Source organism: Falco cherrug, chromosome 12, assembly GCF_023634085.1.
Source record: "Falco cherrug isolate bFalChe1 chromosome 12, bFalChe1.pri, whole genome shotgun sequence".
In the NCBI taxonomy this organism is placed as follows: domain Eukaryota; kingdom Metazoa; phylum Chordata; class Aves; order Falconiformes; family Falconidae; genus Falco; species Falco cherrug.
The window spans coordinates 8938768-8955902 of NC_073708.1; the positions used below are offsets into that span (position 1 = coordinate 8938768).

The 17135-nt window shown below is 48.0% G+C and overlaps 1 protein-coding gene across 3 annotated transcripts in view; it reads left to right on the forward strand.

Moving 5' to 3' along the window:
- DNM3 (dynamin 3) overlaps window positions 1-17135 on the forward strand; it is a 187029-nt gene that overhangs the window by 168596 nt on the left and 1298 nt on the right. The window contains exon 20 of one of the 3 annotated variants that reach the window (XM_055724416.1): window positions 15432-15823. The exons of 1 other annotated variant lie outside the window; for it this stretch is intronic. In XM_055724416.1, the coding sequence (XP_055580391.1) occupies window positions 15432-15492 (61 nt within the window). In that variant the 3' untranslated portion in view covers window positions 15493-15823. Of the gene's footprint in view, window positions 1-11384; window positions 15358-15431; window positions 15824-17135 lie in introns of those variants that run through there. One more of the 3 variants, XM_055724415.1, reaches the window with a different exon arrangement.

The window sequence follows — 17135 nt, forward strand, 5'->3', positions numbered from 1 at the left end:
CCTGCTGACTAAACTCTGAGAGAGGAAATCCCAGGGAAGGGGCTGCAGGGAAAATCACCTGAGGGGGACGGTGCGGCCAGCTCCTGCGCCTATTAAACGTTGCTTTTGAGCCCTGGAATTTCTGCTACGCTCGGTCTGGTTTTAATAACAGCCTTTGCAGGATCATAGGAAATTGACTCAGAAAATAGGTCTGAGATATTAAAAGGGAAAACAAAATAGTTTTGAGGAAGAGTTCTTGTGGAAACTTGAGCTTTCTCTGTGACTTATTTTTGAGCTGGGGCTCTGCGCTCTGACTGCCCCACCAGCATTTTCCACGACAATTCCTTGAGGTGTCAGGATCTCTCCTATCTAGGGCAATAGTGTAGCTCCCTGAGAGGAAAGTTGTGTTTTTAAAGTTCATCTAGCTGTCTGAAGGAGCTTTTACTTGTGGCCCCATCAGCGTCACATGGAGCTGAAAACCCTGACGCGGTGAAGAAGCACAAGCTTTCTGTTTTCTCCTGTCCTGCCTTAAGAGAAAATTATCATTTTCAGGGGTGAGACTTGGACTGTCCTTTTCCAACGAGCGGCTGACCACACGTTTGGTTTGGAGAACTGGGTACCTTATAGTGAGATACAGCCCCTGCCTTGAAAAAAATCCTTCTTTTCCCTCCACGTCATTAGCGTTTAATCAAAGGAGTTGTGCAGACATAGTGAGCTCTCAGCATTTTCTCAGTGGTCCTTGCTTTACTGTACAGGGAAAGGAAAAGGGTGAGGGGAGCAGGAAATAATTTTCTTCCTTGCTTCGCTCTGATTCTAAAGCTGGTTTGGGTTATGTGCTCTGAATATTTCTATAAGGAAACAGAAACTATTTGCATGATACATGCCTCTTTTAATTAATCCCACTTGAGGTGGGTGGATCTCTCCCAGCAAAGCCTGTGAGGAAAGGCCCCTGGCTTGAAGGGCTGGATGCCAAAGCATATATGATTTGTGAAATATTCCCCGCTGCCAGAATTTAGATTTTTTCCCCCTCTCTCTTAAAAGGCTGCAGTAGTATTTTGAAAGAAAATGCAGCTGTGTGCTGGCTTTGGTAAGATGGCTTTAGGCAGGCACTAGAGCCACTTCAGCTTACCATGGTGTGTGTTTGGAACGCTTGATCTCGATCAGCTCTTGTTCTACTGGAGATGCTTTGATTTATGGCTTTTAAATGTCCTGAATGGCAATCACAGCTTTGTCACACAAACAGTTGAGCTGGAAATGTTTTTCTCCTGGCAGCATTGCCCCTGGTGTTAGTGGGGTGGGATGGTGCTCCCCTTTTCCCTCCGTGTCCCTGCTCCGCAGTGCTACTGTGGATTCACAGAGGCTTTTGCAGTGAAGTGCTGGAGATTTACTTGCTTTGCCATGAACACATACGTGGCCCCACTCGATGTGGAACCCTGGGGTCATGAAGGGCTGGACCATCCACTCAAGCAGGCAGGAACACAAATGCCCTTGAGCATGTGTGTCACCCTCAGGCACGCTGGTGCTCAGTCCCTGGGGGGCTGAGGGTGGCCTTTACGCATGAAGCATGCCACAGGAGGAGAAATCAAGCTGTGCTGTTTGTGAACAGTCCCATCCTCCCCCGACAATTTACTTCAACCCTCTGCCAGCCAGCATGGAAGGCATGATGGCTGCTATGCAGCTACGTTTTATTGTGCCACTGAGGCTAATTATATGACCTGTTGTGTTTGTAACTAATCTATGTTGTAAGCCACCATTACGTATTTCTGCTAACCCGACACAAAAAAGTATTTATACTTGACAGTAATTACAGTTAGAAATTTCCAGCCCAAGTCAGAAGTGCTGCAGAAAGCATCGCTGCCTGACGGTTTCCCGGTCCGCAGGCTCTGTACTCAGCTCTTTGATTGCCAAATATCAACCATTAAGTAAGTTTTCTTACTTAGATTAAGGTTATTTGGAAAGATTTAATGTAGTGGCTAACCCTGCGCCTTGAACGACAAGGGGATCCCTTGCAAAAATTGCACATGAACCTCTGATTGAAACCTGTCGTAGTGCACAGGCATGTAAGGCCAGGAGGGTTATCCTGCCTCAGCCTCTCTGCTGAACCTTTGACCTTGCAGCCTTAAAAGCTTACTAGTGTATTTTTAAATGGAATCTGAATAATAATCAAACACCCATTGCATCAAACTCTCCTGGTAGGATGAATGAGTGCCCATCTTAAAGCATTTATGTGGTGAGTTGGGTGATCTCAGTCTGAACAGGCAAGTGGAAGAGCACAGCTCCGGCTGGCAGTAGCATCCGTTTGTCCTCTTGGAATGGATCTTCAGTGAAGGTTATTTTCAACAAGTATAATCAGCAATTAGGAGTGTTTCGTGCAAGCCAAGAGACAAGAGTGCTATATGGAGGGGTTTCAAAATCCTGCCGAATTTCAGGGGAAAAAGAAAAGCGAAGAATAACAATTTGATTCTGCATTTCATGCCTGTGATCAAAAGAATACATGTCTACACGGGTGATGCGAAGCCAGAGCCCATCTCAGGCGGAGAGACAGCTCTTCCCTCGACAGTATGTTTCCAATTCTGCCTGTCCAAGGACCCCAAAATCACCAGACCTATGAGAACCTTGGTTATTCTTCCTGTGATTGCTGCCCTGGGGGAAGGCACCCCTGTGTCATTTGTTACCAGTCTGATTGACATTTCTTGCTGAAATGCGCGCCCAGTAATACATTCCTCTCGCTGCTGGCTGCTTCAGGCAGGAGACTCCATTTATTTTTCCTTATCTCTTAGAAAGGAGCTCTGCTTTTCCCACTCCTCCACTGGCTCTTTTATCACTATTTTGGTTTTCCTTTTTTCAGCCCTTTCCGCGCTGTCGCTGTCCTGACCAGCCTGTTTGCTTCCTCTTTCACCTTCTCCCTTCGCTTGGTTTCCTGCCTGGTACATTTGTCTCCCTTCTCCTCGTATTCCCTCCTTTCCTTCTCACCATCTCATCTGGGTTTCTTTCCAACTTACCCCTTCTCTGCCACCTTTGTGAAACTGTCTCCTGCTCCTTGCGTTTCTGTTTTCTTTAAGACAGTTTTCAAACCATTACATGCAGTATTTGGCAATCTTTCTTAACAGCAGCCTGGTGTCAGTGGCTATGACAACCATTAGAAACACCAGCCACACCACTTAGGTAGCAGTGTAGTAGCCATACTGCCATACTTAGTAGCCATAGTGCCATGTGCAAAAGCAGTTGAGGAATACCGGTCATCTTACCTGTGGCCATCGGTCATCCTGCAGCTTCCAAAGCCATGAAAGAAGCAACATTCTGAATAAAGATAAATGTTGGAGGGATTGGCCAGAAGGGAAGTCAGAGCAGGTGTCGAAAGCATGCAAAATACCACAGCAATTCTTGCGGTTTCATTATAATTCTGCAATACCGATCTTCCCTGCCTGCTGCCCCTGGAGGGGTGGCTTCCTTCTAGGCTAGCAATAGGATTTTGTTCGCTGCCCTCCATCATGTACCTCTCCTCCAGGTCTTGAAAATCAAGTAACACGAAGATCAAGTAACACAAAGCTCATGGGGTGTCAGATGTTGCAGCCTAGGTATTGTATCCACTGCCACGGACTCAGACTCCCATCAGCACCTCCATCAGCCAGAGGGAGGTTCTCCATATCTTCAGCAGTCTGAGAATTTTCTGGTGGGAAATACCCTATGACAGTTGAACAAATATCTCTGAAGAGTCACTTGTTCTACGTGGAGTTTAGGTTTGATCATATTTATTGTGTATCAGGTAGTTTTGATCATCTTTAGTATGGTTCCTGAGCTACTTGTTCCTGCCTTATTCAACAACAAAAAAATGTTTTTAAAATGAGGTGAACTAGGAGAGATCCGTTTAATCGGGACTGTTGCCAGTTACTTTCCAAGTTCAACAAAGAGGGTCAAGCTGGGAAGTGGCTCTTCGTTACTCTTACTGGAGGCCAGTCCCATGTGATGAGGAAGGGTGAGTCAAAATGATGCAAGAGGGAGGAAGACAGAAAAAGAAGGAACCTGCAAAGAGTTGAAAGAAGTAATTCTGGGATAAAGATGGGGTTGCGAGTGCAGTCCTCAAACACAATGGCAGCCTGCTTTGGGAGTGTCAGCTGGTAGACTGAAGGAGTAAGTAATGTATTCCAGTATTTTCAGCAGAAGCTTTTTTTTTTTTTCTTTTTTTTTGTGCTTCCTTAGCCTTTTCTGTCTCAAGATACTGTTAGTAGAAGGAAGTGGGTTTTATTTTTAGCGTCTCTCAACTTGAAAAAGGAAAGTAGAGTCAAACAATAGCAAATGTTGTTTGCCAGAAATACAGGAACCTGAAGATGTATTTTGTCCCAGCAATTATTTCATCTCATAACAGAGTAATTTAATGACAGCTGCCATGAAGGCTATGCAGGATTGGAGCAAAGGTGTTTAGCAGGAAATTTCTTGCCTTGTCCGAAAGAGTGGGCAGAATAGCAGTGCATTTGTAGCCTGTCTTATGCTAGAAATTAAAACATATGACAGTAAATACAGAGAGCAGTGAGGATTTGCACTTCCTGAACCTGCAGGCATCTTAAAAGGCTCCCCTTCAAACTCCTGCGCCTGGCAGGCTGTATCGGACCGGTAGTGAATGAGGGCACTCAATGGCTACGTTAATGACATTGACACTGATAATCATGTTAGTTGTCCCCAGGGACAAGAAGAGGTGCAGCTGCAGCGGGAGGTGACAGCAGGATGTTTGCTGCCTTTCTTGCACCAAGGTGAGTAAAGAGGAGAGAGGCAAAAAGACAGAGGAAGGTCAAAGGCGAGTCGGAAGAACAGAGTGGGCAGAAGCAGGTGCGGTGTTCAAAGAGCGAGTACATGGCTCGTGCACGCGGATGCTGAACAGTATGGCTAAGCACAGACCAGTACACCAGACTTGAGCTTCTAGGCAAAGATGAGATGTTCCTCCTGCTGCTTTTGTGGCCCTTCAGTTATCATCCAGAGGAAGGTAGACCAGCATATGGAATGTATCACAGTGCTCCTGTCTTCTTCCACAGGCAGTTGTGATCCTCTGGACCATCCTGACCTGGAATTTCTGAAAGGCTGGGACAGTCCTCCACTCGTGTGTTGCACGCTTGTTTACTGGACATGTTCCCTGCTAAAGGGCAAACAAGAACACACAGTTTGTTAAGAATAATAATCCTTCTTGGTTGCTCCATTGAATTATATTTTTTTGTTTATTCAAGCTGAGTTTTCCATATGACACATTAATTCCCTGAAATGACTAATTTGAAAATGCAGCACCCACATAAACATACAAACATATTTGTATGCATGTGTGATATATGTTAATTTATGATGGTCACATATAAAATGTAGCTTGAGTTGCAAATGATAAATTAATCTAGTGGAGCATCATATTTTGGACCTCTTGGCCTCTGGAAGGGGTATCTGTGTTAAGTTAAATTGTGCACAGTGGAACCTCAGTAACCCTAATGCTATGGAACAGTGCTAGCATTTGAATTAATGGACATTTATTTTGCTGCAGTGTAATGGTGGCTAGTGGAAGGATACATTCTTCCCATGCACTCTTTCTTTTTTTCTTTCTTTCACCTAAAAGAAATAGGTATCCAATAAAACAGCACAATCTAACAACTTTAACTTGCTTCCACTTCACACAAAAATTGTTCCACTAACAGAAGGTTGCGCTGCTGGGTCCCCTGGAGGAGTGAGGCTGAGCTGTGCACGTAGCTGAGGTGTGTAGCAGGGAGCCCCACACATACCTGTTCAGCTGAGGGGCCGCTTCAGAAGCGGCAGGCGTCCTCGAACGCCGTGCTGGCTGCTTCAGTGCTTCCCCTCCTGACCTGCCCACCAACAGCAGCCCTGTGGGCATGCTTACCAGTGACATGTCGTGGCTGGAAAAGTGGCATCTTCCAGTGCAGAAACAAATTGAGAACTTTTTACTCTCTTGGGCCGTTACACGGGGATGAGGGACCATCTCATGCAGATATTCCCCAACTACTCTTTCCTTCCATCACTGCTGAGTGCTGTTCCTCATTTCTGTCATAACCATCGTCTCCTCCTGATTCTTGTCCATGATTCCTGCTTTACTCCTCTTAATGTCATCATCCTTTTTCTGCTTTTCCTACTTTCTTACAACCTCTGTCACTAGTATCATGTGCCTTTTCTCCTCTTGGTTTTCCCTCTTCCATTCACGGTGCTTTCCCCTGCGGTGATGTCCGGGAGACTGCTGTAGCCATGCTGCATCTGCTGTGGGCCAGAAGGAGGTTTCAGTGTGTGCATGGACCATAGACTGATCAGGCCACATCTTGCCTCTATTCTTCAACGACGACGGTTAGTGTAGTTTCGCTTCTGGTTTGGATTTTTTCCAAATCCAGAGGCTGATGGAGGTGGGAGGGTACCATACAGAAGTTAGATAGGTTGATACAAGAACCAGGAAAAGCAGTGGCTAAGTTGTATGTGTGTCTCAGGATCTTACCGAAACAGGGAAAACTGTATAAAAATAAAATTAGTCAAGGCATTATAACGATCCCAATAACAAGCGACTTAGTCTCTCTAAATTGTCACCTGAATGAGAAACTCCATTTATTCCTCACCCGAAGTCAGTCACTGTTTTATCCTCTTATTGTATGCCTGACAGGCAGATTGGTGTTGACCCCTAAAATAAAATTTGCCTGTGGTCAGACTTAAAAGCCGCTTAGAGATTTTCTTTTAATATTTGCTCATTAAATTCTGCAAAGACAATGTCACGTATCAGGAAACTCCGATGGGGCAGTGTTATAGGGAAACCAAGACCATGGTAAAGGGAGAGAATAATGGACTTTTGTTTACAGTTTCAGATCTATAGGATGTATCGTAAAATCTAGTTACGTGTATGCCTTCCACAAGTGTTCTCTGGTGGTCACAAGCGAACGAGAATGTAAAATGTAAGTGGAAATGAAAGCCTTTTCTTTAGAAGTAAGTTAGCTGTGCTCTGAGGAGAGAAGCCATCTCTGCGCGGGGCCCCCGCAGTAATTGCAGCCATGCCTTCCTGACAGCACACTTTGTGGCCTCGGCGTGGGGAGCGATAGCACTTCTCAAAAGGCAAATGCTGGAAGAGCTCCCATATGTTTCTGATCGAATTTTAAGTCTAGACTTGCTTTATTTAGTTTCTTTTCTTAGAGGCAAAAACTCTGCATTTGCCTAGTTGAAGCTTTTAGGAGTTCTTTTAAAACTGGGAAAACGGGAGGTGCTGCTTAGGTTAAAAAGAAATGTAATACTTTTCCGTTTTTACAAAAAGGTTTTGCACCGGGGTAAGAGTTACCCTCCGTTCAAAACCCCACTGAGCTCTTCAAAGGGGGAGTCTCTGCAGCAACATCAGGGAGTTATTAAATACATACTTAGTCCACAGTTTTCATTGGTAAATTCTTTATGTCTGCTTAATGTGAGCTAGTTAGAAGAACTGATTCTTTCTGCAGACTCGTTTACTCAACCCTGGGGACCTATGATCCCCTGCCCCTTTAGCACTAACTTTTACAAACACTGTTTCCCCTTTTTTTTTTTTTTTTTAAAAAAAAAAAAAGCAAACAAACCCAAAAAAAACCCCCAAACCACACTAAACCCACACACACACAGCAGACCGAGCAGCCCATTAAAGGGGCCAGGCAGTGCAACCTGGCCCCGAAACTCGGAAAACCCAGCTGATATGTCGGAGACGATAACCAAACTGGGATGCCTGCAACAGTGACATTTTTCTAAGGAGCTTTCTGTGAACCGCGAGCCGCCTCTGGGGGCCTGGGAACAGCTCAGCACCCCCAGCGCACCGCCGGGCTGTCCGAGTTGGACCGATAACGCGCAGAAAACGCCGTCCACGCTGTCTCTTACCGCTATCATCTGTTGGCCACAGACTAAACATTTAGTTGGCCTTAGTCACATATTTCCTCACTGCCGTGGCAGCTCGAGCGGACGAGGGGTCTGGGGGAGGTGGGCTTTGCTCCAGTTTCCCTCGCCGGTGTCCAGAGGCAGGCTGGAGCTCCCCCTGCCGCTCCGCCGGCCCCGGCCCCCCGAATCACCCGCTGGCGGGGGCTGGGGCACCGCTCCGTTACGTCTTTCTCTTTTTCTCAGAAAGCGGTGGGTGCCGAAATCATGCTAGACTTCCCGCAGACCTGCGCCTTTTGGAGGTGCCCGGGACAGAGGGGACACAGCGGCAGCAGATCTGCAAGGAGCGGGGCAGTGCGGGCTGCCGGCTGGGTGCTCTCGGGGTGCTGGGTTGGGTGCTCAGGCTCCCGCACCCCTCCGTGGTGCTGCGCCTGTGCTCCCAGCACGGCTCCGGGCGTAAGGAGGGGTGGGAGGCGAGCAGCTTGGCTTCTGCTGGCTCTGGGCTTGAGATTCCTATAAGGGGGGGGAAGGTCTGAATACAACTGCCAGTGTAAAAATGGTCACGGAATGACTTATCACCTTGACAGGGAAATGTGACAGGTGACATCTGAGCTTGTCCTTCCCTTCACTTGAACTTGAGCCTGGGCTTGTACCAGTTGATGGGGGGCTTGTGAGGGTGAGGGCTCTCCCCCGAGCTGGACCCCCGCGCTGTGCTCGAGCACGGCCCCCCTCCCCGCGTTACCGGCACAGGGAACGGAGGCGGCCCAGGGGGGCTGTCAGGGCAGGGCTGGAGGCGAACGGCGCTTTTGCACGTCTTTTCCCAAGCGCTGCCTTTTCCCGAGCATCTGCTGCTCCTCTGGAAGGCACCTCTGATCTCCAGGTGGGGGTCCCCCCACCCTAGTCCTGGTGTGCTGGGTTAAGGAGCAGGAAGGAAGCCCTGAGCGACCGCAGGGGAGCCGGGCAGCACCCCTCGGGGGGGCAGAGGAGAGGGCTGGAGCCAAGGAGAGGTCTGCCCACCCCTCGTGTACATCCCTGCCTGCACCCGTTGGGAAGACACACACAAGTGCGTATCTGCAGAGCATCCCAGATACACACGTGCATCTCCACCAGGAGGCATTTCTGGCGTGAAGGGGATGGAGAGCATGGGCTGGGGGTCCCCTCGCTGAGGGTGTGCGACAGGGGAGAGGCAGCAGGGTCCTCGCCGTGGCAGCGGCTGCCTCTCGGAGAGGGCTCCCCTGGGAGCACTGGTGTCCCCTTGGAGCCGTGTGCTGCAGTGGGAACCAGTCTGCTGGGGGCTTCTGCTGCTCAGCTCTGGGCTGGGCTGGAGCGAAAATTCAAAATAATGGTCAGAGTGCGACACCAGCTCTGCTCCGAGGAGGGAACGGGGCTCAGACCTCATCTTGGTTCAGGTTTGGTTTGACTGATTATGTCCAGGAAATCCTCCCGCTGAGCTCTGCAGTTTCTGATTCTGCTGGGCTAAATAGCAATGTGGCTAAATTACATTATTTGAATCCAGTGTGCTGCGTTCAACCTGGTATTAAAATGCATGCTTGGGCTTGTATCTTTTAAATTTGATATGAAGACAGCTGTATGCATTTTCCCTTGTTTGTAAATTGTATACACATGATACAATGTTTTCAGTAAGCGCTAAACAATGCAATGTGAGGCATTTCAACAAAGGAATAATTTAATGCAACCCAGCAGAAATGCAGAGCCTTAGAAGTGGTTCTTCATGAAACTACAAATTTTGGAAATGGGTCCAGAAGACCTACACTGGAGCAACACAAGAAACAATAGTTAACACAGTAACATTTTTTCTGTAAGAAAAATACACCATGAAGAAATTATACTTTGCCTATTTTTTTTTAGCTTGTTGATTTACTTGATCGCTTCAGTTGGCATATTTTGTATTTGTTGCATGTTAGGGATTAAAATACTCGTTTCTTCACCAAAAGAGAATACTGTCCTACCAGATACAGTTTGAGCCAAGCAAGACCTTTTTTTTTTTTTTTTTGTCAAGTGTATATTTGTCTCATATATTATTTCCAGTTCAAAGAAGATTAACACATTGTTACATTCTTTTCATCTGGTGTTTAGCTTTAACAGAATGAGACAGTTGCCTTTGTAATCTTCTTCACAGACAGGATCTGTCCTACTTTTGCAGGTGGAGGGTGGCATTAGAGGGGGCTGTGCAATTTGTCCTGGCTGTTAATGAAGCTGAAGCTAAGTGGGTGCTGAAGGGCCCCCAGCTCCCCACCACACTCGGATCCCGGAGCATCCCTGCGCTCTTGTGGTGATCTGGGCTGGGTTAAGGAGTAAAGAGAGAGCTTTAAAGAAAACGGGGAGCAAAAACACTGTGCGAGAGATGGGTAGGAATCACTGCAGCAACAAAACCCTGCTGGAGGGTGCTGCATCGCTAGCTAAGGGGCAGGCTGGCTGTGAGAAACAGGCTCTGCGGTGTATTTATACAGCACAAAACAGCGCCAGGCAGCACCGTCTGAGCTAGCGGGGGGCTGGAGGCCAGACAGGTATTGTCATCGCAAGTTCTGCACAGGCTTTGCTCAGCGGTGGGGTGCTTTAGCCCAGGCGGAATGGAGCGTTAACAAAACAAGAATGGTTTGTTTAAGTAAGCTGATGGGAGCTACTTCTGCACGGCACTGACAGAACCCACGTACCCTAAATGCACACAGAAATGTGAAAGGCGATTACGTAGCTACTGGAGAGAATCTGTCTACAGCTCTGTCAGAGTCGGTGTGCCGTCCTGGGACGAAGCGAGGGAGGGAAAGGTCTCAGGCGGAACTGTCCCTGCTCAGCCTGGACGTGCAGGAGGATGGGGTTGCTGCTACCCGTTGCACTGCTCCTCTGATCAGATGAAACGCGGGGGCTGGCAGTACGCAGGAGCCTGTGCTGAATCAGCCGTTTGAAACAGGGGAATAAAGACCCATAAGCCTTCCCAAAAAATCTGGGACTGCCTTAGCAGTTACTGAAGTTAATAGCAGAATGCATTAGTGGTAAATGAATGACTCCAGAAGGCATAGCCGCAGACAGCATTTTCGTAACTGACATAAAGTTTGAAGTTTGTGCCTCTGTTGGGGCACATTGGTGTGGCTGCGGTTGGCCAAACTGCATCAGGTTTTTCTGCTTCTGCAAAGAGCAGCTGAAGTTGCTGCAAGCTGTCTTCCTGCATCCAACTAGCCACTGGGAAACCTGCCTGTCAGCCTGCTCGGTGGCTCTCTGGGCTGGGGCTGACCCCTGCGAAAGCAGGAATGATCCTCCCCTGATGGTTTCTGAGACAAGGAGGTGACTGTGTTTGGGGAATACCCAGGCTGCTGGCCAGAGAGAAGAGCTGTGTGATGCACGAGAGGGCTAAGGCATGGTAGGCATGAGGCAAAGCCATTGCTTTCTTATAGTGGATGCTTAGGACTGTCGTGCTTCAGCGTACGTGGAAATAAAGTGGTTGTGTTTAGGAGCATGTGCATGTTCACGTAGTGACAGCAAAAGGTGCCAAGTTTGTTCTCAGTGTTTGTGCTTATTGTTTCTTCTCTCTTTCTCTCCAGTCGAAGACCACCCCCTTCACCTACTCGGCCCACTGTAATTCGTCCGTTAGATTCATCCATGTTAGACTAAAAGAAGCTTCTGGCATGTCGTTCGTTGTTAACCAAATACGTGGAAAAAAATTGCTTGATAACTGTTGCAATAACCAATGTATAGTCGCATGTATGGACATCTATAGGCAAGTAACAATTTTACTGATATACTCTCTGTCCATTCTGCATTGTATATGAGGTCTTAAATGTTTGGGGAAGGTGTGTGCTGCCTTGACTTTTCCTTTTGCAGTAGCTGATGTTAGCTAACTTACTGACACGTCTTCACCCAGGCAGCTGTGCTGACAGCCCTGTGCAGTGGATGGAACGCTTGCCTTGCTGTGCAGTTGTGCACGTGTTGCTTTGGTCTGCCTCTTTTTCCCCTCTTATCTGAAAGGAATCTCGCTTTTATTTGTACCTTCCAGGTTTTCTATTATTTGGAATTACACACTTATGCCCATTTTCTCTTTTAATGGCTCAACCGGGCAAAGAAAAGCAATGTGGTTTCTTACCAAGCTCTTCTGAAAGCCCCACGCTTCCATGTCTCTCTTGCAAGAAGCTTGCTGGATGGCTGCTTCTCCCATAATTTCTTCTTATCCGAAGTCTAGTTTTGAAGGAATGCTGTTAAACAAAAAGGGTGTGTATGGGACAATGCATGTTCTGCTTTATTTCCACGTCGGCAGCTGACACGCGAATTTGCCTGGGTGGCGGGTGAGGACCAGGCTGCGGTGCCCCTGCTTGCAGGGCTCAGTGTGGAGCCGTCTCACCCTGCCGCGAGGATGTCGAAGGGCAGAGGTTTGAAGAGCCGCTGCACGGCAGAGCAGCGTGTGCCAGCTCGCCTTGTCCTCTGCTAGTGCTTGCTCCCGTTCGTGCTCCCACTCGTGGGAAGCCTTGGGGATTCTGTGAGTGCTTGTAAGACGTATAAATGTACCGTGTGGCAGGATCCAGAGAAGTGGGTGTTGCTTTTGGCCATTTTGTGAAACAGGAGGTATAGCTATAGGTACAGATATAGGTATATGCAGAGTTGTAAATGGGCTACCGCTCTGCTGCCCACTGTGTGAGCCAATTCATGGAGCTGTGGCCGAGGTTTGCATCTGAGCTCTCCAAGGGAAGGGTCTGGTTTGGATGCGAGGTGTGTGCTCACGCCAGTTGATAAAGTTCTGCTGGGCCCCTTTTATATAAAGATTCTCTCTTTCCATCACTTGGGAGTCCTGCATACCTCAGATCAGAGTCGCTTTATGCAGCTGGCACTGAGAAGCGCTCAGCTGCGCATCCTGGCAGTGGGTTATTTTAGCAGATGCTCACTTGCAGAGGTCCTCTCTGCCTCTTGTTTTGCACATTATATATTAATGCGTTATAAAAACCTTCTGTCTTAACTGCATTGCTTCACTTTAAACGCTTAGAATCAGTGTCACCCCTATAGCTTAAAACTCACTGAGTTGACAGAATTAAACTAGAGATGAATTTGGCCCTGTTTCTTCAGAAAATATGAACTGCTGTTAGTATGATTACGGTTATAGATCCCTAGACAAAGCAATGGGTGGTTTCAAAGACCCTCAGCATAATCAGTCTAATAAATTTATTGATTAAGACTGCATGTGAGGCTCTAGTATGCTGTAACCCCATGGTTAGGAAGAATCCAATCAAAGAGCCACAACAAATGGGGATTTAGCCTATTAAGTATTCCCAGGCTGCTGATTAGTTGTGCTCACCACTGAAGCAAATCGTGTTTCAGCTTGCATAAGAGAGACGAGCTTGGGAAAGCATCATGATTTGTACATTAGCTTAACTTTAATTTCCTGTCAACCTTATACTTGTGATACACGCCTGGGGAGCCTAGAGGTCAACATCTGAGGCACAGTGGAGATGGAGTTTGTCAGAGCACCGGCATCGTGGTGATCTCAGAAGACTGCTTAAGTGTTGGGAGAACAGGCCCAGATCTCCAACACCAAATGCACAGAATCAGCTTGCAAGGAGAAAAAAGTAAAAAAAAAAGGTTGCAAACCCAACCACAGTCATACTGATTTTTACTACCAAAAAAACAAAAGAAAAAGACATATTTTGATGGTTTTTCTTGTGTTCTACACAGTCTTCTGCTGTGTTGCACTCTGCTGTAACATGCAATGCATCTATTAGATGCATTTTTGTAAATGGCTATGGTAGTCCCTGCTGTTGCCTAGCTGGCAAAGCTGTACAGAGTTTATCAGAACCCTGCTGCTGACAGGCAGCTGCCTGCTGACGGAAAGCCGGGCTTAGTGCCTTAGCCACAGACGGTCACTTCAACCCCAGATTTTGATGCTCATTCAGTGACGTTGCAAGGCCGTGGTCTGCGTTTATCCCACCGTACCCCAAGCACTCGCCTTTGTCATCCGAGGACCCCTTTGTCCAGCAGAAAGAGGCAGCACCTCCAGAAGGTGATTCAGAGCTGTGTGGCTGCGTGAGGGACGAGGGCGGTAATGCCAGTAAGTCAGGAGCCTCAATTAGATGACATAGGTCCTGGCATAAAAACATGTTTTTAAATCCTCTGTACTTGAGACTCCTTAATTTCCTTTAATGATTGTTTCTGTCGAGCATAAGGAGGTAGGTAGCATGATTCAGCGCTGTCCTTAACTCTGTCCCCCAAGAAATGGTGTTTGTCAGCAGTAATCCTGGATTGTAAATGAAGATCTCAGGGGTGGATTTACCCAAAAGAGGAGGCGGCAGCAAGGCGCCTGCGGCCCCATTGTCAGCACTGTCTGGATCTGCGCTCGATGGGGAGGTGGTGGGACACAGCTGCACCACCCTCCCTCCCCTGCATCCCCCTGCACATCGCATCTGGACCTGGCCCTGTACCCTAAACACAGCGCTTCTAGATGTGCAGGTTAATAATTAACCTTAAGCACAGATCCAGGGTTTGATGATTTTACCCCTGACTTCTTGCATATATGCTTTTCAAAACAAACTAAATCAAATTGTTGTTTCTAGGAAAAATGCTAAGTGCTTCCCAAGAAACTGCCCGCCCCCCCCCCCCCTTGAGCGAGCAGTGTTCTCCCAAGCTCGGCTCCTTTCCTCCTGCCCTGCAATGCCTGGAGCAGGTTGGTCCGTCCCGCTCGCTCCTGGTGCTGCCGAGTCGTGGCTCTCCCGTCCCTTGTTCTCGGAGGAGCTGCCTTGGCCACAACTCGCTCCATGCCTGAAGGACAGCAGGACGAGCACCCCACGCATCTGCTGGAGGGACTGGCCGCTGCCCCCTCTGCAGACACCCTCACGGAGGCTGAGCCCAGCCTGACCTCCCGGATCGGAGAGCACAGCTTGTTCTCCTTTCCTTTCATCCACTCCCTCTGGCAAAGCCCAGAAGATTGCTGGGAAGCAGTGGAGACTCCCACTAAGCAACAGCAGGGTTTCTGATCTTACGTGAGGTGCATAATGAGCTGGGTGATGTACGTAGCTAAGTTTCAGGAGGGTGCTCATCTAGTATTGCATTTAGGCTAAGGCTGAGCCTCCGCCTGGAGAACATGTTCCACCTCACCTCGTGGTGGCTGGCGAACAGCTGAGGAGCCTGCACATGCCGTAAATAGCTCTCGGCCTTTAATCTCAAGGGATCTGGTGTCAGGATTGAAAAGATTGTATGTTCAATGAAAAGGCTCGTGTACATAGTTAATGTGTGTTTATTTTATTGCTGATCTTGTTGCACTTTCTGAATAAGCCTCATAAAAGTAGATTATTTATTATGTTAAAGGAGATACATTATAAGTTATGGCATCTCGTGTTATAACATAGAAAATACTATACTCTCTCTCGCAGACAGCTACACTAAACAACATGTATACTGCATACTGAGATTACTGGCTAGTTCTGTCTTTCTGTCTTAAAATAGTCCAAACCTCCTGAACTGGAAGCAGCGCTCTTGCCCTGGCGTGCCGGGGTGGCACCCAGCCTCCTGGTGCGCTGGTGGCACCGTCCCCCTCGCCGTGGCTCTAGCAGAGCAGCTCCCTGTGTAAATGAATGTCACTCTGCCTGTCTCTCCTCTTGCTTTGTCTGCAGGCGAGCTGATACCGATGGCTCCTCCCGTCCAGACAGTCCTCCACTCTTGCTTGATCTATGATTTGTCCCGTCTTGCCGACTGTTTGCTTTACTGCCTGTCTCTTTACTTTTCCAGGATGGCGTAAATGATGACTTCTTCTTGTAAGAAGCAAATGCTTAATTTCTTTCTGAATTTTGCTCTGTATGTTTAATGCTCTACTTCATGTGAGCCAGAATATCTGCCTTTGGTTTCATATCTGTAAATGGTTCCTGGTGTTGACCTTTGAGCACAGCAAGTCAATTCCTGAAACCATGGTTGTTACTGAGCATCACATTACACCTGCTGTAAAAATGTTATGCTGCATTTCTGAACCTGAAATAAACTGTAACTCTTGACGGGCTTTTTATTATTACTTTCTGGATGTGCATGAGTGGTCTTCTGTCTCTCGCAGCACCAGCTCAGCATGCCACACTCCGCCCCTGTTGGGACTGCAGTGAGGATTTATTGGAGATGCGCCTTGCATTGAGATCACTGGAGATGCCATTAAAGGGGGAGATGGGGGAGATGGAACCCATGGGAGGCATTCAGCCTGCTGCCCTGCACGGGGCTTGGAGTGCCGCAGAGATGTTTTGCTGGGAAATGGATGAATGATTTTCAAGCAGTACCTGGTATTCATTTCATCGCTGGGGAAAGCATGTTTTGGGGAGATTCAGAGCTGAGCAGAAAGGCCAGCGTCCTCCAGAGCAGGAGCTGGAGCAAAAATGTGCACGTGTATGCGTTATGTGTGGAAGGGATTTCTCCCTTCAATTGCTTGTGTACGAATGTGTAGGTGTCGTGATTGCTCAGTTCCTCCTCCAGATCCGTATGAGCCAAGTAACTGGAATTTGTGCTGGGAGGGGATGGTCTGTATGGCACAAGCCGTGCAGCCGCTTCCTATGGGAGAGGACGTTTCTCACTGAGCCCGACAGTCACTACGTTGGTCCTTAGGTTTTGGGAAAGGGGGGAGCAAAGGGTGGGATGAGCAAGGCAGCAACACCCCCATTGTATTCACTTGCTTGCTGTAGTGTTTTGAGATTTTTAATTTTTTTTTTTATGCTTTTCAATGGCTGTGGCTGAGGCAGCCTGTGCACTCCCCTGTGGTGAACACGTGTCCCATCCCGTCTGGCTGGAGTATGTCACATACCCCTCTATGAATTTGGTTCCTGGCATGTTGGTGGGCGACACGAGTGCTCTGTGCCGGGTGGCAGGAGGAGTATCCGCTCTTCTCTAACCACTGCACGGGGCCATCGGCTGCCAAGGGTCTCTCCTATTCAGGCTGGCAGTAGATTCATTGCACTGCCCTCGCCCATGCTTTTAACCCTTCCCAGAAACGTCCCTCCCAACGCCCCAGTCCAGCCCGTGGCCCATCTTCTTTGAGCCTTCCCAATTTCATCAGAATCTCACTTAAAAAAGATCTACTCCAACAACAGTGTTTGAAGCAGATAGTGGTGCAAATTTTAAGGTTGGCCATGCAGAAAAGCTCTTCCAGAGGATATTATTTGCTGCAAGACAATTAGAAAGCCCATGACCAGCGACCTCCACGCTTGTGATGTGATTGTCCTAGTTCTCTGGCGCCAGCAAGTCAGATGGGAAGCGGTGAGGATGAAAGCTGAGGCTGTGCTGATAGCCAGCTGATTCTAATCTTGCTCTTGCCCTTTTCCTTAATGTGCATGTTCTGTGCCTTT